The 23,845-nt window shown below is 44.6% G+C and overlaps 1 protein-coding gene across 1 annotated transcript; it reads left to right on the forward strand.

The window, feature by feature from the left end:
- Positions 1-3,072: 3,072 nt before the first annotated feature.
- On the forward strand, positions 3,073-16,753 carry LOC140185228 (zinc-binding protein A33-like). The gene is made up of 6 exons (XM_072238614.1): positions 3,073-3,496; positions 4,180-4,275; positions 4,691-4,924; positions 7,757-7,779; positions 7,854-7,972; positions 14,926-16,753. The coding sequence occupies exons 1-6, from the start codon at positions 3,086-3,088 to the stop codon at positions 15,480-15,482; spliced, it is 1,440 nt and encodes a 479-aa protein (XP_072094715.1). The 5' UTR covers positions 3,073-3,085; the 3' UTR covers positions 15,483-16,753.
- The last annotated feature ends 7,092 nt before the right edge of the window (positions 16,754-23,845 follow it).

Here is a 23,845-nt window from a genome sequence, read left to right on the forward strand (position 1 = left end):
TAATTACATACAGAAAAAGAAAACCATTCGTTGACTGTGAGTCCTTATTCAATACAGTTATTAACAATAAAATTTTGCGTTGACTCTGTTCATTTACAAATGAAAGATGTTTACAGTAAATCATGTGTTTACTCTCAACTCTTGGTCAAGTGTTAAGACTTATTAACAATCAAAATATGTCATTCACAGTTTGTTCTCAGAATCAATGGAAGTTCCCCGAAGCTCAAAGATCAAAGTAAATTTTATCATCAGAGTTTAGATAAGTCGCCACATACAACCCCGAGAAGCATTTTCCTGCGGACATACTCAGAAAAAGTAAACAATAGTAACCATAACAGAAGCAGGCAGTGAAAGATCAACCAGAGTGCTGAAGGTAACAAACGGTACAAATGCAAATATGGAGAAATAGCGATAAATAACAAGAGATGAAATAACCGCAGCGGCTGCCGATGGATCTCCGGAGCTCTCACCGCACCCCTGTGCAATCCGACAGGCTGAAAGCCAAGGGAGAACAAGGCGCAAAGGTAAATTCGTGCTTTAGAAAATAAGAAACAGGAGCAGGCGTTGCCGTTCGGTCCCTTGCGCTGTTCTGCCCCTCAATTAGAAATGGCTGATCCTCGACCTCAGCGCCACTTTCCTTCAAAGTTCCCATCCATCATGGCCGAGCCCCTAAATATGTCTTTTTAATTTAGAAAACACAAAATATTCACCGCACTGTGGGCGGGGAAATTTATCCTCATCTCATTCCTGCTGAGGTGACCTTGGATTTTGAGTCTGTGATCCCCGGTTCCACTGCCCAGCAAGGAGAAATATCATTCCTGCCCCTACCCTGTAAATACCCTGTGAGACTGTGTCTGTCTCAATCAGGAAGCATTGTGATAATGAAAGCAACACACATCAAAGTTGCTGGTGTACGCAGCAGGCCAGGCAGCATCTCTAGGAAGCGGTACAGTCGACGTTTCAGGCCGAGACCCTTCGTCAGGACTAACTGAAGAAAGAGTTAGTAAGAGATTTGAAAGTGGGAGGGGGGTTTGTTTGTTGTTTATTGTTTGTTGGTTGCTTGTGATAATGAAGTTGGTTACAGTTCTTTCAGACCAGCAGCTTTGACCACAAGAACATCAGACAGTGGTCAGCACGGAATGTCCTGCAGTTACTGCAGGAGAAGAACTGGATGGACATAGTGGAGTGGTTCGCTAAGCAGACAGTTCAGACCATCTGGCAGAATGCCTCCTCACCAGATCTCACCAACAGGCAGCAAGACCTTACCTGGCTGTCGGTGAGAAGGGCCTCCCAGTCTGATCCTTGCTGCATGCCCGGAGATCACTCCCACAGCGCGCTGCCCCGAGATTACTGCAGTGGAGACGAGACGGTCACTCACCTCTTTGCGGACTGTGGGATGGTGAAGATATGTGGAGAAAGATGCAAGGGTCTGTGTCACAGCGGCTGCGTGGCAGAAGGATCACTGATCCTCGGGCTGTTCCCAGGACGCAGAGGAAAACGGACATCAAGTGCTGCTGGAAGATGATCAACTCGGCGAAAGACGCCAGGAAATTGTTGGTCTGTCACCATACCGAGATGTCCGGAGAGCAGGGGTTCCCACCCTGGGGTCCAAGGTTAATGGAATTGGTCTTTGGCATAAAAGAGTTGGGAAATCCCTGTCGTGGAGGAATGCTGCCGACTGGCACATTCCAGGCTGCAGGGACACCATTGAAACTATAGAGATCCTCTAGTACTGGACCGGGAGGGGCCGGGTCGGCTGAGGAAGCCTCTCAGTTATTGTAGGAGTGAAACATCCCGGGGGGCGGGGGGCACGTGCGCGACAACAGTCCTATCGGTTTTACCGAATGTAAAACACTAAACACCGCACAGACGACAAATGTAAATTCTTTGGGGAAAGGCACTGCACGTTTTATCATTCTGAATATTCTATATAAAGCTTACTTTGATACAAAGAAGTATCAGCATCTGATCTGTGTCCAGAGTGAGGGAGACTGGGCTTCTGTTGGAGACGGGACTGACATGGGTTCAGTCACGAAGTTTTTCACACGAAGGGCTGTTGAAATCAGGACCTCGCCGAAAACAAATATCATTTTCCACCCTGTGACGTAGAATGTCCAGCGCTGTGCTTTTTCCTGCAGCCACAGGTCGGTCATCACCACTGCACAGCACAATATTCTCTCCACATCCCCACTCTCCTGGCATGAGCTAATTTAATAGTTATCGTCACTGTTCACAAATCCACCGTTTTACGCTCCACTCTGACTCTCTTTAGACCTGGAGAAAGCTTTAGAAAAAACGAGCTGCTGGAGGAACTCAACGGGTCACGCAGCATCCGTGGAGGGAAATGGGCAATCGATATTTCGGGTTGAGAAAGTCCAGGTGAAGGATCTCGACCCGGAAAGTTGATTGTACATTTCTCTCCATAGATCCTGCCTGACCCGCTCAGTTCCTCCAGCATCATGTTTCTCACCAGAGATTCCAGCATCTGCAGTCTCTCATGTCTTTAGAACTCCCCCCTGAGCCCTGCCTCAGACTGAACCAGGCTCTTCTCTCCGGCTTAATTTCTGTTCAGCTTCTTTTTCAGCCCATCACGCCCACTGGGGCACAGGCCGCCAGCAGCAGCCCTTTTAATTTAGAAAACTTGTGAAGAATACTCCAAATATTCACCGCACTGTGGGTGGGGAAATTTCTCCTCATCCTCAATCCGAGGATGATCACACGACTTCAATCGCCTTCCAGGTGAAGGTCCTTCCGATCGCAGTGATGGGGCCTTTGGAGATGCAGGTGACATTTTTGTCGCACGAGGTTTTTACGAGATAGGGTTGCTGTCCATATAGCCAACCCTTTTCCGCTCGTAGCCGGGCTTAGACAGTCCATGGCCACGTTTTTTTATCTGTTGCCTGTTTAATGTGTTTTTGATCCACACTAAACATAGAAATGGCCAGAATTTCCACTGAACACATCCAGCAAAACCATGTTCACCCATGAGTCTGCAGCGCGTGTAGTGGACAATCGCGGTACTGCAGGGGATCGGCAGCTCCCCGAAAGCGGAAGCGTTCTGAATCAGGAAGTGCCGGGAGTTAACATGGCTTCGAAAGCACCGGCCGAGAGTTGGACCGAGGAGGTAATTTGTCCCATCTGTCTGGATTTCTTCACAGATCCGGTTATACTGGAGTGTGGACACAACTTCTGTCGTTCTTGTATCACACGGTGTTGGGAAAGGGAGGAGAGAAACTCCTGCCCGGAATGTAGAGAGGAGATTGCTGACCGCACCCTCAAGGTCAGTCGGGCCTTAGCAAATCTGGCTGAAAAAGCGCGAAATCTAAACCTGAATCCGAAAGGGAAGGAAAGTAAACTTCAGTGCGAGGAACATGAGGAAGAACTGAAGCTGTTTTGTGAAACGGACAAGACACTGATCTGTGTAATCTGCGCAGTTGCGGAAGAACACAGAGAGCACCGCTTCAGGCCGATTAAAGAAGCTGTTAAAATCTACATGGTAAAAACTAACTAATTTAATACTTAACACAGTTCCTAAACCCTACACGAGCCTCCATAACCAACGCATCATTCTCTGCAACTTCCGCCATCTCCAACGGGATTCTACCATCTATCCGTCCCACAGCCCATCCCACACCCCACATCTCTCCGCTCTCTGTCGGAATCGCTCACCGTACTGTATCGCCCTTGTCCACTCGCTCCTCCCCACTGATCTCCCTCCTGGCACTGACACCTGGAAGCGGGACAAATGCTACACCCGACTCCTAACCTCCTCACTCGTCACCATTCAGGGCCCCAAACAGCCGCAGTTCCTCCCGTTTCTTCCATGGTCGATTGTCCTCTCGTTTAGATTCCTTCTTCTCCAGATCCTTTCCTTTTCCACCTGTCCCCTCTCAGCTTCTCACTTCATCACCCTCCCCCACGTTCCCCCTCACGTTGTCTCACCCGTCACCTGTCAGCTGGTTCTCATCCCCAAACTTTTTATTCTGGCTTCTGCCCCATTCCTTCCCAGTCCTAATGAAGGGTCACATCCCGAAACGTCGAATGTTTATTTCCCCTGCACAGATGCTGCCTGACTCACTGAGTTCCACCGGCATTTTGTGTGCGATGATCGGGTTTGATCACCTGTTTCTTTTGATCCATCTTTTTTTGTTACTTTTTCCTTCGCTCTCTGACTTCCAGGATCAGCTTAAATCTTCCTTAGACTCTTTCACAAAAAAGAAATCAGACTTCCAGGAAAAGGAGCAGCAACAGAAAGAGAAGATTTCCGGAGTTCGGGTGAGGCTTTCTGAGTGGAATTTCTGATATTACTGTATAGTTTTGCTCTCTTTAATGCGGAATAGCAGAGTATCGCAGCTCCAGTGACCTGGGTTCAATCCTGACCTCTGGTATTGTCTGTGTGGAGTTTGCATGTTCTCTCTGTGACCACGACAGTTTCAGACACATCCCAAGGACATGCTGGATGAATGGTTAATTACAATTAACCCTGTGAAGGTGGGGGAGGGTGTATGTGAATCGGGTGGGAGTTAATGGGTCAATGGGGAGAATTGGTTTCAGGAAAACGTAAGTGAATGGGGTTGATGGGAATGTTTCAGAGTTAGCATGGACATTAATGGACCAAATGGTCTCCTTAATGTCATAAGGAAATACACATAGCAATACAGTAAATTCATCTTCACCTTTCATTCGACAGGAACAGTCACACAGCCTTCAGTCCCGTTTCACATCCCAGTTTGCTGAACTGCGCCAGATTATCACTGAGAAAGAGCAGAGCTTACTCAGGGATCTCAGGGAGGAAGAGAAGAGGATTCTCAATCCAATGGAGAAAAATCTTCGTGAGATTCAGAAGCAGATAAGGCTTATTCAGGAGGAAATCACTACGTTAAAGGAACAGATGGATCAAAAAGACAGTGTGATATTTCTCAAGGTGAGGGATTTTATTTCAGTTTGTTTCTGTCAAAGGGCACTAAATGAACAGTGGTATATTTGAAATAAACACAGCACAGTGGCCAATTCTAACTAACCAATTGCCGCTGCTGGCAACGTCACACAGATAGTTATGATTGTATGACGAGCCCTCCAGTCACTCCAATAACAACCTTCCAAAATGTCGAAGACAGGTATTCAATCCTTTATCTGCAAGATACAATCATGAGGCAATGAAATTTCAGCGTAATTAATCGTAAATTAATCAGCAACGAAGCGATCAACAAACGACAAGATATCTTCCGTCCTCAGCTCAAAACTGCCCAGAACAAAGCATGAATACGTAACTTATTCCCTTCGCTATTACCAGGCCGCCACACACGTGAGTAGTTACTGTAACAATCACGTACCACAGAAAACAGACAGGGTTATCAAAGACAGAAAACAGATGCATTGCTCCTAGACACAGCATTAATAAATGGCAGTAAACTGTTTTTCACCAGACAGTTGATGCAACCATTCAGGGTTGCTGTTGTCCCAAAACTGGACTTTCACAACCTCTGTACGTCCCAGGACAGAATGCAAACTTCTCTGAAATAATTTGTTCTGATCATAAAACAGAGCTGCTGATTGTCTATTACTTATCACATTAAATATCCTCTAAATCTCCCATTAACACCCAGTTCCAGTCACAGGCTGTGAGTGTGTTTGGTGCGGTGGGTGTGAGGGTCTCTCTGTCAATCCGTGAAAACATAGAATGTGACCCACACATCAGACTTATCCTCTGTATCCGGTTTCCGTCAGGTTAGGCAAACTTTCAATGTTTCTTTATTTTTTCAATTAAGTTTCACATTAGAAACGTAGAAATATAAACATTGAAAACCTACAGCACAATACAAGCCCTTCAGTCCAACATGTCCTTACTTTAGGAATTACCTAGGGTTACCCATAGCCCTCATCTTTCCGAGCTCCATGTGCCTATCCAGGAGTCTCTTAAAAGACCCCATCGTACTGGCATCCACTACCATTGTTGGCAGCCCATTCCACACATTCAGCACTCTCTGCGTAAAAATATTACCCCTGACATCTCCTCTGTACATATTTCCAAGCACCTTAAAACTGTGTGCTCTCTTGCTAGCCATTTCAGCCCTGGGAAAAAGCCTCTGACTCTGATCAATGCCTCTCATCATCTTATACAGCTCTATCAGGTCACCTCTCATCCTCCGTCGCTCCAAAGAGAAAAGGCCGAGTTCACTCAACCCATTCTCATAAGGCATGCTCCCCAATCCAGGCAACATCTTTGTAAATCTCCTCTGCACCCCTTCTATGGTTTCCACATCCTTTCTGTAGTGAGGCGACCAGAACTGAGCACAGCACTCCAAGTGGGGCCTGAACAGGCTCTTACATAGCTGTGAGATTACCTCTCGGCTCCTAAACTCAGTCCCGTGGTTGATGAAGGCCGATGCACCGAATCCCTTCTTAACCACAGAGTCAACTTGTGTAGCAGATTTGAGTGTCCTATGGACTCGGACCCCAAGATCCCTCTGCTCCTCCACACTGCCAAGAGTCTTACCATTAGTACCAAAGTCTGCCATCATATTTCACCATTATCTGGTTTGAACTGCAAACTGCCACTTCTCAGCCCAGATTTGCATCCTATTGCTGTCACGCTGTAAACTCTGACAGACCTCCACATTATCGACAACACCCCCAACCTTTGTGTCATCATCAAATTTACTAACCCATCCCTCCATTTCCTGATCCAGGTCATTTATAAAAATTACAAAGAGAAGGGCTCCCAGAACAGATCCCTGAGGCAAACCACTGATCACCGACCTCCATGCAGAATATGTCCCGTCTACAATCACTCTTTGCCTTCTGTGGGCAAGCCAATTCTGGTTGCACAAATCAATGTCCGCTGGGATCCCTTGCTGAAATCCATTTACACTACATCTACTGTTCTACCTTCATCAATATGTTTTGTCACATCCTCAAAAAATTCAATCAGTGTCGTAAGGCACGACCTGCCTTTGACAAATCCTGCCTCTCAGGATCTTCTCCATCAAATTACCAACCACTGAAGTTGACTCACTGGTCTATAATTTACTGGGCTATCTCTACTCCTTTTCTTGAATAAGGGAACAACATCTGCAACCCTCCAATCTTCTGGAACCTCTCCCGTCCCCATTGATGATGCAAAGATCATCGCCAGAGGCTCAGCAATCTCCTCCCTCACCTCCCACAGTGGACTGTGGTGCATCTCACCCGGTCTCCATCATAAATAGGCCATTCGGTCCATCATCCTATAACAATTTCCCTGCTTCAGAATTCTCTTCCCACACCCAGCAACAGTGCCCTGAACTCCATGGTCCCTCACGTGTTTATCCAGTTTTCCCCATTACATTCAATCTCTCCTCTTCCGCTACAACCACTCCTGTGGTAGCGAATTCCTCTTCACTGAATTTCATATGGGATTTATTAAAATCCATTTGGAGTTTCCCCTCCCACAATTCTTCCCATAAATAGAGGTACATCCAAACCCCGCACATAATTAAATCCATCACTGATCTTAAATTCCTACATTTTATCACCCTAATGGCATATCCAGATGAAAATACACAACCTGTCCTGTCTTCCCCGTAAATTTCATCCTCTCAGTAATGGTCTGACATTCAGAGACTTTCCCTGTAATTTAATCCGTGGTTCTGTATTGGTTGTGTTTCTGAGTTACCGTGAGAGTGGGAATTTTCAACACCTTTGAATGATTTGGATGAAATTCAGGATGTCGACAGTAAGTCCAAGTCTAATCAGATTTATGTCTGATTTATTTCAGGAGGAAGCTCGTCGGAACAGGAGGTAGGACATACTCTTCATTGAAAACCTGTATAGTTCAAACTTGCAGTTTATAACAAGCAGTTTAATATTTACAGGATTAATGACGATGTCCAGGAATTGTCAGTGACAGAAGAGGCCCAACTGTTTGAAAAATTCCATCACCCCTATTTGTTGAACACAGTGCTGAGTGAAACACTTGATGCCGTTAATCGAGGTAAAACTTATAAAGATTCATTTCTCCTTGTTCAGTTAAGTTCCAATTTGAAGCGAGAATTGTCTGTAATTTGGTTGTGTGTGTGTGTGGGGGGGGGGTTGGGAACGAGTGAAGCGATAGGACTGATACTAAAAATGCAAAGGTATCATGCAGTCAGACTGTCAGATAGGGCGGACAGATGCAAGGACAAAATTGCAGCCAGCAGGGTGAGTATCAGTGCATTAGGGATGCAGAATAAAAAGGGTAGCAGATATAGTACACAACGTGTTATATCTCAATGCATGGAGTGTGAGAAATAAGGTGGATGATCTTGTTGCTCGATTACAGATTATCAGATATGATGTTTTGGCCATCACTGAATCATGGCTGAAGGATGGTTGTAGTTGGGAGCTGAATGTCCAAGGTTACACAATGTATCGGTGTTATTGGAAGGTAGACATGGGTGGTTGGTGTGGTTCTGCTGGTAAATCAGTAGAAAGAAGTGAGATAGGATAGGAAGATATTGAATCCTCGTGGGTTGAGTTTTTTATTTCAGCAAGCAGGTCAATTGGGAAAATCAGGTTGGTAATGGATCTCAAGAGAGTGAATTTGTTGAATGCTGTGTGATGTTTTATCGAGCAGTTTGTCCATGAGACTCAAACAACAGGCATTCTGCAGATGCTGGAAATTCAAGCAACACACATCAAAGCTGCTGGTGAACGCAGCAAGCCAGGCAGCATCTCTAGGAAGAGGTGCAGTCGACGTTTCAGGCCAAGACCCTTCGTCAGGACTAGTCGACTGCACCTCTTCCTAGAGATGCTGCCTGGCCTGCTGCATTCACCAGCAACTTTGATGTGTGTCCATGAGACTACTCGGGGAACAGCTCTACTGGATTGGGTGTTATGTATTGAACCAGAGGTGATTAGGTAAAAGAACCCTTAGGAGAGAATTCTCACAACATAACTGAGTCCAACCTGAAATTTGATAAGCAGAAAGTAACGTGTGACGTTGTAGTATTTCAGAGGATGAAATAAATTATAGTGGTCCGAGAAAGGAGTTGGCCAAAGTAAATTTGTCAGAAATGGTGTCAGTTTCTGGGAAAATAAGGAAGGTGAAGGATAGATGTATTCCAAAAATAAATAAATACTCAAATGGCAAAATGGCTGACAAGGGAAGACAAGCTAATGTAAATGCAAAAGAGTGGGCACACAACAAAGTAAAAATTAATAGGAGCCAGAGAATTGGGAAGCTTTTAAATACCTACAGAGAGGAACTGAAAGAATGATTGAGAGGAGAAAAATGAAATATTAAATTGAATTGAACTGACTGTTACTTACATTCTTCATATGAACGAGCAGTAAAATTCTTTACGTTATGTCTCCGTCTCAATGTGCCATTTACAGTATCCGTGCTGGGTTGAGCGTCGAGCTAGCAACGCGGCCTCGTAAGAATAAGAAAGCCGGCTTAAAAAACGCCATCATGACAGCATCCCGATGACTCCACTCGGAGTTAAGGGTTTTCTTCTTCTTCTCTTCCTGATAAACTACATGTAGAACATGCTTGTCAATATAACGTAGAAATACAGTTACCTCAGCATGAGTTAAGCAGGCTGATGGCCTGGTGGAAGAAATTGTCCCTGGACTCTGTTGGGGTTTTTATGCTACGGTACATTCCCCAGACGGTAGCAACCAGCACAGTTTGTGGTTGGGGTGACTCGGGTCTCCAATGATCCTTCGGGCCCTTTTTACACACCTGTCTTTGTAAAACAAGTGAGCAAACAATATCATATTGTTTTTCAAGTATTGTAAAAAATAAAATAGAGATGAGAGTGGATATAGGGCCACTAGAAAATAAGGTTGAAGATATAATAACGAGGCACAAAGAGATGGCAGATGAACTAAATGAGTATTTTGCATCAGTCTTCATTGTGGAAGACAGTAGCACTGTGCCAGATGTTGAAGAGTGCGAGGGAAGAGAAGTGAGTGCAGTTACTGTTACAAGGGAGAAGGTGCTCAAAAAGGGACATAAGTCACTCAGACCAGATGAACTGCACCCTAGTGTTCTGAAAGAGGTAACGGTAGACATTGTGGAGGTATTTGAAATGATTTTTCAAAAATCATTGGGCTCTGGCATGGTGCTAGAGGACTGGAAAACTTTAAATATCACTCAACTCTATAAGTAAGGAGGAAGGTAGCAGAAAGGAAATTATAGACCAGTTAGCCTCACCCTCTGTGGTTGGGAAGACATTAGTGCCAATTGTTACGTATGAGGTTATGGAATACTTGGTGACATTGGACAAGCTGGGACAAGTCAGCATCATTTCCTTTAGGTAATATCTTGCCTGGCAAACCTGTTGAAATTCTTTGAGGAGATTACACGTAGGGTAGATAAAGGGGTTGTAGTGCATGTTGTATATTTGGACTTTCAGAAGCCTTTGACAAGGTTGAACACATGAGGCTACTTACCAAGTTAAGAGCCCACGGTGTTCCAGAAATCTTATTGGTATGGTCAGAGCATTGGCTGGTTGGTAGGATATACAATGCTGGAAAATTCATGGTCATGTACTTTGGTAGTAGACATAATATGCAGATTATTTTAAATGGGGAGAAAATCCAAAAATCTGAGATGGAACTGGACCTGGGAGTCCTTCCGCAGAACACCCTAAAGGTTAAGCTGCAGGTAGAGTCATTTGTGGGAAAGGTAAATCCATTGTTTCAGTTCATGGGGTTTAGAATACAAGAGCAGGGATGTGATGCTGAGGGTTTATAAGGCACTGGTGAGGCCTCACCCTGAATATTGTGAACAGTTTTGGGCTCCTCATCTAAGAAAAGATGAGTTGGTATAGTTGAGTGTTCAGAGGAGGTTCACAAGGATGGTTCCGGGAATGAAAGGGTTATCAGATGTGAAACATTTGATAGCTCAGTGCCTGTACTCGCTGGAATTTAGAAAGATGAGGGGGGAATCTCATTTTAACCTTTTGAATGTTGAAAGGCCAAGACAGAGAAGATTTGGAAAAGATGTTTCCCATGGTGGGGGAGTCTAGGACAAGAGGGCACAGCCTCACGATAAAGGCGTGTCTATTTAGAAACAGAGTTTGAACACAGTATCAAACGTTGTGGGGAGATGGCCGGGGAGTGGGGCTGAGGAGGAGAGAAACAGGATCAGCCATGATTGAATGGTGGAGCAGACTCCATGGGCCAAATGGCCTAATTCTGCTCCTATATCTTATGGTCTTATGGTCTTATGGTTATCAAACCACTACATTGAAGCATTGTGAGAATGAGCCCAGACACACCAACCAGCATTGACATTTTTCAGATTTCATTTCGGGAGAAGCACACACAGCATAACCGGCGTGGCAAAACTCCCCCACACACATACACAAGAGGAATTGGCAGATTGTAGTCAGAGTCTCAGCAATGTACGTTGTTATTTCCCTCAGCAACCTGGAAACTATTCTCTTCAGACACGGTAATTTACTTATTTAAACAACTCACACTTGTCACACATTGTCAGCAACACCAGACATGTGATGACACACTGTGACATACAAATATTTCAATGTGCACACTCTCCCTCAATGTGTACACACAAACACACTGATATTTACCACAATCAACACATAAACACACACATAATATCAGAGTGTGACACACGGTCAAAGAGACAGGCACAAATTCCCATTTAGGAATGAAATCTGTGCTCCTTACCCAGTCTTTCTGAGGCATTGAGCTGCCCTCTGATGTGACGTCACATCAACAGTTCACAGACATACTCCAGGGTGAGATTCCTCAGGAGGATGATCTGGGAGGGTTTGATGGATGTTTAACCAACGGCCCACTTCATCCATCTGCAAGACTAAGATGTCTTCCTGAGCATGTCCCGTTTGTGTGTGTTTGCCCATATCCCTCTAACCATTTCCTATCTATGTACCTGTCCAAGTTTTTTTTACAGAGAGAGTGGTTAGTGCGCGGAATGGGCTGCCAGCAGTGGTGGTGCAGGCGGAAACGACAGGGTCTTTTGAGAGACTCTTGAATGGCTACATGGAGCTTAGAAAAATAGAGGGCCATGGGTAAAGCCTAGGTAGTTCTAAGGTAGGGACATGTTCAGCACAGCGTTGTGGGCCGAAGGGCCTGAATTGTGCTGTAGGTTTTCTATGTTTCTATTTTTCCTCACATTCGGGGAAGTGGAAATGCAGACAATACCTCAGTGTGGTCTGTAATCGACATCAAAGACCTTGCTTAAGTTCCTGTGGACAGTGTCGAATAGGCTGATGAATACAGGACTGAAGGTGTTATATTTGAATGCTCCAGTATACGGAATAAGGTTGATGATGTTGTAGAACAGGTAGAGATTGGCAGGTATAACGTTGTTGGCGTCACTGAGTTGTGGCTGAAAGGAGATGCTGGTTGAAGCCCAACATCCAAGGATACACCTTGTATTCAAAGGACAGGCAGGTAGGCAGAGGGGATGGGGAGGCTCTGTTGGTAAAAAAATGAAATCAAATCCTTAGAGAGAGGTGACATAGGATTGGAAGATGTTGAGTCATTGTGGGTGGAGTTAAACAACTGCAAGGGTAAAAAGACCCTGATGGTAATTATATACAGACCTCTAGATAGTAGCCAGGGTCGAAATGGGATACAAATCACACCAGGAGATGGAAAAAGGGCATGGTGAAGGTCGGAATGGGGGGATTCAACATGCATGTAGATTGGGAAAATCATGTTGGTGCTGCATTCCAGGAGAGGAAATTTGTAGAATGCCCCCAAGATGGCTTTTTAGAACAGATTGTGGTTGAGCCCGATGGGAGAAAAGTAATTCTGGAGTGGAATTTTTATAATGAACCAGATATGATTTGGGAGCTTAAGGTAAAAGAATTGTTAGGAAGCAGTGATCATAAAATGATAGAATTCACGCCAGAGTTTGACAGGGAGATAAAGTCAGATGTATCATGAGGTGTAAAGGGAGATGAGTCAGAGAGGAGCAGTTAGTTGCAGAGGCTTGAGGGAGTTGCTGGGCAAAATGGATTGGAAGGGGACACAAGCAGAGATAATTGCAGAACAACAAAGACTGGAGTTGACAGTTTGGGATGAAACCCTGCATCAGAACCCGTGTTGTTTAAGGGTCCCTGCAAATACTTCCCCTGTCCTAATGAGGGACTGCAGGTGATGGGGTTGTGGGGAAGGGGACAAAGGGATCCCCATTTCCATCTTTGTCCCCCTCCAGCTACTCGTTACGTCTACGCACACAGTTCACCCACAGGCTTTCCACCCCTCCCACACCTGGTTCTGGTTCAATCTGCCATTCATCTCTCCCCTACTGGTTCCTGTTATCACTCCCTTTACTGTCTCGAACCTTCACACTCCCCACTCGCAAATGAACGTTAGCATTGAATGAAGGGCCTGTTCCTGTGCTGTACTGTTCTATGTTCTCTGTTCCCTGTTCAGAAGAATGAGAGGAGATCCCAGGGAAACACAACATTCTTTCAGGAGTCAACTGGCAGCAAGGATGCAGCCAGGATGTTTCCCTGTCTGAGGAGTCAAGGGTCAGGGGTCACTGTCTGTTTGGAATTCTCAGCACCCGTCGGGGGAAGGGGTTTGGGGGTTCTTATCCATTCAGTTCACAGAGCCATCGTCGTACAGCATAGAAATATGCCCTTCGACCCATCACCTCTGTGCTGACCTATTTACCCATCTACATTCATCGCATTGGCCAGCATTAGGTCACCCTCCTTCTGTGCCTTGCCTGTTGAAGTGTCTGTCCAAGTGTCTCTTAAACACAGAGGACTGGAGGCCTGTGACCTGCAGAGGTCAGTGCTGGGGCCGCGGTTGTTTGTCAATCATATTAATGATTTGGATGATAATGTAGGTGACATAATTAGTAGGTTTATGGGTGACACTAAAATTCATGGTACAGTGGACAGGGAAGAGAGTTAAAGCAACACTCACAACATACTGGAGGAACTCAGCAGGTCGGGCAGCATCCGTGGAAAAGATCGGTTCACGTTTCAGGCCGAAACCTTTCGTCAGGATGTAGAGGGAAGGGGCAGAGGCCCGATAAAGAAGGTGGGGGGGGGGCAGGTGGGAAGGAGAAGGCTGGCAGACTCCGGGTGAAAAATCAGTAATGGAAAAGATAAAGTGGAAGGGGAAGAGGGTTATCTCTGTTTTCAGCGGGCCCTTGGTCAACTGTAGAGATGGGTACAGGGAGAATGTTTTAAAATAGATCTTGGCAGGTACGTGGATAAGAAAGGTGAAAGGAATAATGGACAAATGGGACTAGCTCATTAAAGGAAGCTGGTCGGCACGAACAAGTTGGGCCGAAGAAACTCTGTGACCTCCTGATAATCCAGTCACCCAGCCCCTGCCCATCTTAATCCATCCCTATCCCGCTCTAGTTTCTGCTGTTTATCTCCCCTATGTATTTCCGTTCTTGAGGGAAGATGTCCACCTGAAACGTATACTGTCCATTTCTCTCCACACCTCCTGCCTGACCCGCTCGGTTCCTCCAGCATTTTGTGTCTGTTTGATCGGGAAATCTCTGCTCTCCGTCCTGCGGAAACCCTTGGGGAAACATTAGTTGTCCATCCGCTTTCGTCTTTCAAACCTCGGGAAAGGTTCCTGTCGGCCATCCGACCGCGCCTGAGGCCTAGCGGCCTTTCTACTGGTCCCCGGAACCGCGCTGCTCAAGTCGCCCCCCGATTCCCGGGGCCGCGCTACCCGAGTCTCCCCCCGATCCCCGGGGCCGCGCTGTCCGAGTCTCCCCCCGGTCCCCGGGGCCGCGCTGCCCGAGTCTCCCCCCGGTCCCCGGGGCCGCGCTGCCCGAGCCTCCCCCCGATCCCCGGGGCCGCGCTGCCCGAGTCTCCCCCCGATCCCCGGGGCCGCGCTGCCCGAGTCTCCCCCCGATCCCCGGGGCCGCGCTGCCCGAGTCTCCCCCCGATCCCCGGGGACTCTCTAATTCTCTGCTTCTCCCCCCAGTCTCTGTCACTCTGGATGTGGAAACGGCGAATCCGTGGCTCGAGGTGTCTGAGGATCGGAAGAGTGTGAGATGGACCGGGACCCGGAGGAATCTCCCTGACCCCGAGAAGAGATTCACATACTGGGAATGTGTGCTGGGCTCGGAGGGATTCACATCGGGGAGACATTACTGGGAGGTGGAGGTGACGGGGATTCGGGTCTGGTGTCTGGGAGTCGCCGCAGAGTCTGTGGACAGGAAGGGACGGGTCGGACTGAGTCCGGAGACCGGATTCTGGGTGATCGGGCAGGTTGGTGACGTGTTACATCGGGATTGTGACGTGTTCAATGACGAGTTCCCCTCCCCTGAGTCCCGTCTCCCTGCCGGTCCCATCCCCGGGAGGGTGGGAGTTTATCTCAGTTACCAGTCCGGGACAGTTTCATTTTACAACTCGGAGACCAAGTCCCATCTCCACACCTTCACTGGGAATAAATTCACGGGGAAACTTTATCCTTTCTTCGCGACCTGGGATGGAAACCAGTGGCTGAGAATCTGCTTCGGTTCCGCTCCGGGTCTGTAAACGGGTCGGGTCCCGGAACGGCGTCAGCAGTAAAGTCCCTGTAAATATAAATGTGCGGAGAGTGAAATAAACACGAAATGAGAATTATTGATCCGTTAATTTTAACTCGTTCACCGCATCCGACAACAGAACAGAAACACCGCGGATTCAGCAGCAGCCGCGGGGCGGCGGGTCCTGAGCTCCCCCGGGTCCTGAAGTCCACCCGGACTGTGACAGGTTAAATGTGACAAGTGGGGCGGCGCTGACAGGAAAAGACAGTGAAGATTGATACAATGTGTTCATTAAGTTCATCTGACATTTCTTTGTCCCCATCACTACCTCACCAGCATCATTTTCCTGTGGTCCAATATCAACTCTCATCTCCCTTTCACTCTTCATGTAACTGAAAACTAACTTTTAGTATACTGCTTTTTGTTATTGGCTAGTTTGCTTCATATTTCATCTTTAACACCCTTATGGCTTTTTTTTTTGTTGCCTTTTGCTGGATTTTAAGAGTATCCCAATAATCCAACATCCCACTCACCTTTGCTCCCTTATATGCCATTTCCTTAGGTAACACGCAGTCCTTAACTTCCCTTGTCAGCCATGGATTCCCACCGCTGCCATCTGAGAAATTCTTTTGTGGGACATGTCTCTCCTGCGCCTTGTAAACTATTCCCAGATACGTCAGCCACCTCTGTTCAGCCATCGTCCCCACAGTATCCCTCTCCAATTCACCTGGGCAAGCTCCTCTCTCATGCCTCTGTAATTCCCTTTATTCCGTTGCGAGACTGATACATGTGACTTAGGCTTCTCCCCATGAAAATGCAGTATGAATTCAATTATATTACGATCACTGCCTCTGACGGGTTCCTTTACTTTCAGCTCCTGGAGATGATCAGAGTTATTACACCACACCCAATCTTAGATGGTCTTTCCCACAAGTAGGCCCAAACACAAGCTGCTTTACAAAGCCGTCTCATAGGCATTCAACAAATGCCCTATCGTGATCTAACAACAACCTGATTTTCCCAACCCTTTGCATATTGATGTCCCCGATATAATTGTGACGCAACCGTTATTATATGCCTTTGCCGGTTCAATATTGTGAATTAATTTAAAGCCAGTCCCCTAACTTAATAAAGTTTTTATCTGAAAACAATCAACCCCACAAAAGATTGTACTGAAGACCGCATTTGATTTTTTTCAGCCATATCTGCTTCACACTGAAATAGTATGTTTTTACCAGTTTCATAATGACAAAATGTACACGACACAGAATGATGTTTTCCAGTTAGATACAAGGCATAATTAAACATCGTGTGGGCATTTCTAAGTCGTGTCAATATCATTTCTTCCATTCTTATTTTTAGCCCTTCTTCCATAAACCCGACTGGTTTATGTATTCCGTGAAGGTGCCTGTCCTGTATCCTACAAGTCTTGCCATAAGTCCCTAACTCTTAACACTACCAACCCCTAAGCTAAGATTTGCTAAGTGGAAGGTCTATATCCACAGTTGAACTTTTAACAGGTTGTGTTGCTAAACAGTCAACCCCATCATTTCCCTCACCAGTGCGATGTGCAGGGCCCATAAGGTGCAGACACATAAACCAAATTTGTATTTGAAATACTGCTTGACGAGGTCCCAACAGTCAATCTGACCCACTGCTAGAATGACCTGTTTTAAGGCTCATCAAACCCTTTTCTTGCTTTTTAAATCTTTTTATTAATTATTATTGAAAATCAACAACAGAGAAAAATACATCAAAATAATCAAGATAACATATCCATATGTAGAGTAAAAGTTAAATTATCAACCAGGCTAAACAGAAAAGCAATAATAATCAAAAAACAAAGTATTAAAGCTTTTTTTATGGAAAAAAAGGAAAGAAGGAATAAAAAGGAACCCCTACTAACTAAAACAGAGAAAACCCCTAATAACTAAAAAAAAGAGGGGAGGGGAACCCATTTGGAGCACAACCCTGGAGCTATGCGCCATACAAGCTTCCATTAAAAAAAAGACATCAAACTGCCAACCAAATTCATATAACCAAGCATCAGAAAAGGACCATCTTAATAAACTCAAGTCAAATGATAATAACGGGCAAAAGAGCCACACTTTTTCTCAAAGTCAAATTTAGGATCAAAAGTTCCACTTCTAATTTTTTTCCAAACTAAGACATAAAATCACCTGAAAGAACCATTGTATCAAAGTGGGAGCAGAGGCATCCTTCCATTTTAATAAAATAGCCCTTCTAGCCAATAATGTGACAAATGCAATTACATACTGGCCAGATATAGAAATACCATGAATATGTTGAGGAATTATACCAAACAAAACTGTCAATTTATTAGGTTGTAAATGGATTCTTAAAGCTTTAGAGATTATAAAAAAAATGGATTTCCAAAATTGTTTCAATACAGAACATGACCAAAACATATGTGTCAATGTAGCTATCTCAGTTTTGCATCTATCACACTGATTATTTACATTAGGAAAAATTTTAGACAATCTCTCCTTCGTCAAATAATAACGATGTACAATTTTAAATTGAATTACATAATGACTGGCACAAAATTCACAACCAATCCTCTGATATCAAGGTCATATTAAGCTCTCTTTCCCAATCTTGCTTGATGTTAAGGAAAGGAGAATTGTCCTGTTGTAACAGTAAATTATAAATTTTCCCAATAAAGCCTTTCACTAAAGGGTTCGTTTTTAAAATAAGGTCAGAATCTTGTATATATGGAAAATTACTTAAATATACTTGTAAAAAATGTCTGACCTGAAGATATTGCAAAAACCATCAAACCCGAAAAGGATTCTGAACAAGTTACAAGTTTGTAAGGACCAATTTCCTCCACCCACTGTAATGATGACAAAGAATTCTGCTTCATATACCCATAAATGGCTGGTAAGTGATTTCTTTATCATTACCTGCAATTCAGACACACAGAAAAAAGAAAACAGCCACATTAACATTCCCAGTTAAATTATGTTTCAATCCATCTGTAAAAAATGGTTACTGTATGATAGTAACTGTCATTAATAAATTCATGAACCAACAGACTCTCAGGCAGAACAGAATCCACTTGTGTAACCTAAAATTAACTACAGTCATTGAAAAAAAAAACACAAAATGAGGCTAAGGAGAAAGCTACAGTGGGACATATTGTATCATCCAATAGTCATAGTCATAGTCATACTTTATTGATCCAGGGGGAAATTGGTTTTCGTTACAGTTGCACCATAAATAATAAATAGTAATAAAACCATAAATAGTTAAATAGTAATATGTAAATTATGCCAGTAAACTATGAAGTAAGTCCAGGACCAGCCTATTGGCTCAGGGTGTCTGACCCTCCAGGGGACAAGTTGTAAAGTTTGATGGCCACAAGCAGGAATGACTTCCTATGACGCTCTGTGTTGCATCTCGGTGGAATGAGTCTCTGGCTGAATGTACTCCTGTGCCCACCCAGTACGTTATGTAGTGGATGGGAGACATTGTCCAAGATGGCATGCAACTTGGACAGCATCCTCTTTTCAGACACCACCGTCAGAGAGTCCACTTCCATCCCCACAACATTACTGGCCTTACGAATGAGTTTGTTGATTCTGTTGGTGTCTGCTACCCTCAGCCTGCTGCCCCAGCACACAACAGCAAACATGATCGCACTGGCCACCACAGACTCGTAGAATATCCTCAGCATCGTCCGGCAGATGTTAAAGGACCTCAGTCTCCTCAGGGAATAGAGACGGCTCTGACCCTTCTTGTAGGCAGCCTCAGTGTTCTTTGACCAGTCCAGTTTATTGTCAATTCGTATCCCCAGGTATTTGTAATCCTCCACCATGTCCACACTGACCCCCCAGATGGAAACAGGGGTCACCGGTATCTTAGCTCTCCTCAGGTCTACCACCAGCTCCTTCGTCTTTTTCACATTAAGTGGCAGATAATTCTGCTCACACCATGTGACAAAGCTTCCTACCGTGGCCCTGTATTCAAGGTTACACCTGAGTACAGTACACCCAACAATACACCCATGTTCCCAGCGTGATATGAACCCAGCCATCTAAAACTGAAAACCAAATGTCCTCTAGCACAGGATGATAATTTCTTTGCCCTCTCAAATTAATCCAATTTGTTAACATCAGCTTCAACCTCTGTCGCTGGAAGGGCAATTGTTCCATTTCAACCAGTAAAGCCGAAACAAGGGACGATTTTACTGCACCACAGCAAAATCTTAAAGCCTCTGCTCGTATCACACCCAAGTATTTTAAAGTTGAACATGAAACTGATCCATAAGCCACACAGCCAGAATCAAGAACAGATTGAATTATACAAATATAAATGGTCAACAAAGATTTTAATGTTGCCCTCCAAGAACACCCACACAGCCGCCTGAGGATATTTAATGCTCCTTTACAGTTATCAATTATTTTACTGACATGGTGCTTCCATGTCAGCTTATTATCCATCCACATGCCTGGAAATCTCACCACTGACATATTTTCAGGAGTTTGACCATATAATTTCAAATCAAGTGCAGGTCTATTAATCCTGTTTGTAAAACACATAACGTGTTTCAGTGACTGAAAACTTAAAATCTTCATCTATTTGCCCACTGTTTGACCTATTAATTCTAAATTTCATCCTTTTTGCAGTAAAATTGAAATGCTACCTCTAATCTATAAAGCTATATCATCTGTATGAAGTGATTAACCCAGCGTACTCATCTCAGAGAAAATGCCATTAATCATAATATTAAATAATGAAGGGCTAAAATACTGCTTTATGGGGTCACATTTTCCATCTCATAGAAACACAAACATAACATGCCCACCCGTACCCGCACAGTCCGTCCAAATAAAAAAAACTCAGTTAAATTATGCAATCTCCCCTCACTCCTAATTTCCAAAATTTAATCAAAAATCCTTCCATAACATATCATATGTATTTACAATATTAAAATACTGCTATTACAACATCTTTATTTAGCCGTGCTTTCCTATAATCATCTTCCAAACCTAAAACTCATTCCAATGTCATTCTATCCTTCCAAAATCCACTCTATTAAAACACTATATCATCTCTCTTTTCAAAATATAATTGAAGCGCTCGATTACCAGACATTCCATCAGTTTACATAAATAAGACATTCACGATATAGGCCATAACTAGAAAGATCAAACTGGGATCTGCCAGGTTTCAGTACAGGCAATCCTGCTGCCATATTCCATGAGGGAGGGAGATGGCCCAATCTCTAAACACGATTCAAAAATGTTAATATTTTCACAAAAGAGAATTACACACAGCTACAATTACATATATCACCCTTTCCTGGGGATGCCTGACTTGCATTAATAATAGACTTCTAAAATTTGTACAAAGAAAACTCTACGTCAATGATACCATAATTGCTACAACTGCCTTCCAACACAACAGGATATACACTTAGAAACATATCCCAACGTTGTTTAATTTCTTCACTTAAATTATCTTGATTAAGAATGACAGGAGATGACCCAGAAAGTAACACAACCTTCCCTGTTTCAGTAAAAATCATTTTGCCTTCATTAATCAATCCTGAAATATTAATATCATTTTAAATCCCCCCCCATTTTCAAAATCATACCCCAAACAACTCCAAGTTAAATATCCCTTCAAATATTATGTCAATATGACCTCCAGTAAATCACATCCTTCCTCACCATGACCTGTGCCCTTTTATTCTTAATAATGTCACTTGGAGACAGATGCATCATCACATTAAAAACTTACATTTCTCCCAATTTGCTTTACCAAATACTCCACCTCCTACAAGTGGCATCCCATCCCCGATATAAATCCAAACTCAAGCTCTTCGAGACAGGAAGGCTGACTGACGTTCATATTAACTAATCACCGTGTGAGTTCTCATTTGACCGACACGCACTGCAGCCAATGACAGCAGGGTTCAGAGGCGGGCCAGACCTGCGATAGGCTGGTGGAAATCTGCCCCCTGTTCAGCCCCTGCTGCTCCTCTCCATCGCTATGGCGGAGTTCAGTGAGTCGCTGCGGTCGGTGGTCGCCGGTCTCGGCGCCCACAGGGGCGGGTGTGGTTCTCCTCCGACGCCTCGGTGAATCCATTCCGGTGATGTCTGTGGTGGCAGAGAAAAAAAATGCAGGGAGCGAGCTGGGAGGAAGACATATTGACTGCAACTCTCAGAAGGCCCCGCTGATGACACAGAAGTCGGGGGTGTTGTGGGTAGTCTGGAGGGTTGTCAGAGATCACAACGGGAAATAGATAGGATGCAGAACTGGGCTGAGAAGTGGCAGATGGAGTTCAACCCAGACACGTGTGAAGTGGTTCATTTCGACAGGTCAATTTTGAACACAGAATATAACATTAATGGTAAGACTCTTGGCAGTGTGGAGGGTCAGAGAGATCTTGGGATCCGTGTCCATACGACACTCAAAGCTGCTGCGCAGGTTGGCAGTGCTGTTAAAAAGGCGTCTGGTGTGATGGCCTCATCAACCGTAGGATTGAGTTGAAGAGCTGTGAGGGAATGTTGAGGCTATATTAGGAGACATTTAGTCCCCACTTGCAGTACTGTGTTCAATTCTGGTCACCTCACTACAAAAAGAATGTGGATATGAAAGAGGGAGTGAAATGACTAACACGAGGGGGACATAGTTTTAAGGCGCTTGGAAGTCAGTACAAGGGGGATGTCAGGGGTAGGTTTTTCACACAGAGAGTTGATGGTGTGTGGAATGCACTGCCAGTGACTGTGGTAGACGCAGATACAATAGGATATTGTAAGAGACTCTTAGATAGGTACATGGAGCTTAGAAAAATAGACGGCTATACGATAGGGAAATCCTAGACAGTTTCTAGAGTACTTTACATAGTTGGTACAACATTGTGGGCCGAAGGGACTGTAATGTGCTGTAGATTTCTATGTTCTATGTCAAAGGCAGGCAGAGGGATTAGTTTAAATGTACACCAGGACAGCTTGGAAAAGTTGGGCCGAAGGGCCTGTGTCAGTGCCGTAAGGGAGGGGCTGTGTCCCAAATATCGACTCTATTCCTCTCAATAGATGCTGCCGGACTTGCCACAGTTCTTGAAAAGTTGCATTCAGTTCTGCTTAGCATTCTGTACAAAGGGTGTTTTGTGCTGGAAGACTGCAGAGGAGATTTATCACGATTGAGGGGGTTTGTGGCCATAAGACCATGAAACATAGGAGCAGAATCAGGCCATTCAGCCCATCGAGTCTGCTGACTTTCTGTCATGGCTGATCCCGGATCACACTCAATTCCATATACCTGACCTCTCGCCATATCCTTTGATGCCCTGACCGAGCAGGAAACAATCAACTTCCGCCTTAAATATACCCACAGACTTGGCCTCTACCGCAGTCTGTGCAGAGCATTCCACAGATCCAATACTCCCTGGCTGATAAAAAAAATCAGCTTAACCTCTGTTTGAAAAGGTGGCTCCTCATTTTGTAGATGTACCCTCTAGATCTTGATATCCCCGCCATCGGAAACATCCTCTCCACATCCACCTTATCTGGTCCTTTCAGCATTCAGCAGGTTTCAATGAGATCTCCTCTGCATTCTTCAGAATTCCAGGGTGTACATGCTCGAAGTTACCAAATGCTTCTCATATGTTAATCCCTTCATTCCCAGAATCATCCTTCTGAACCTCCTTTGGACTGTCTCCAATGACAACACATCCTTTCTGAGATATGGGACACAACACTGTTTACAATACTCCTCGTGTGGCCTGACTAGCATTTCATAAAGGCTCAGCATTATCCCCTTGTGGTTATATTCATGGGACGAGATTGGACAGTATTGATCTGCAGAGGGAACTTGGAATCTGAGTTCATAACTCCCAGATAGTGGTTCCAGTGTCACGCAGTTACGTTGCCTTTGGAGAATTGCATTCTAATGTAGGAATAATGCAGAGGTTTTGGATGGTGATTAGAAGAGGCTTAACAGGATGCTGCCTGGATAAAGTGAGACTGGACAATCTAGGGATCTATTTTCTCTGGGCTGGCAGAGGCTGAGGGACAAACGTTTACAGGAACGCGAGAGGAAGAGACAGAGTGGACAACCGGTATTTTGATCTCTATGGAGGAAATGTCTAATACCAGAGGGCATGCACTTCAGGAGAAAGGGGAAACACTCCCTCATTGGTCCTTTCTCCACTATTTATGTATTTTGTAATTTAGTGTAAGTTTGCAACTTTTCTTCACACAGCTGATGTTAAAAGCATTAGAAAAGGCAATAATGTAAAAAATCTGACTCAGAATGTTTAAAGGAGATTTACGTTTCAAGTTTTGTTTTTCATACCCATCGTGGTGAGTGTCTGGAGTGAATGTCAGGGGTGGTGGTGGA

Source organism: Mobula birostris, chromosome 20, assembly GCF_030028105.1.
Source record: "Mobula birostris isolate sMobBir1 chromosome 20, sMobBir1.hap1, whole genome shotgun sequence".
Classification (NCBI taxonomy): domain Eukaryota; kingdom Metazoa; phylum Chordata; class Chondrichthyes; order Myliobatiformes; family Myliobatidae; genus Mobula; species Mobula birostris.

What these genes read in the sequence shown, in the direction of transcription:
- LOC140185228 (XM_072238614.1), top strand. Translation starts at nt 3,086, where the DNA reads ATGGCTTCGAAAGCACCGGCCGAGAGTTGGACCGAGGAGGTAATTTGT. An exon ending in AGAAGATTTCCGGAGTTCGG is followed by an intron (nt 4,276 to 4,690) that starts GTGAGGCTTTCT and finishes TTCATTCGACAG; the next exon opens with GAACAGTCACACAGCCTTCA. An exon ending in ACTTGATGCCGTTAATCGAG is followed by an intron (nt 7,973 to 14,925) that starts GTAAAACTTATA and finishes TTCTCCCCCCAG; the next exon opens with TCTCTGTCACTCTGGATGTG.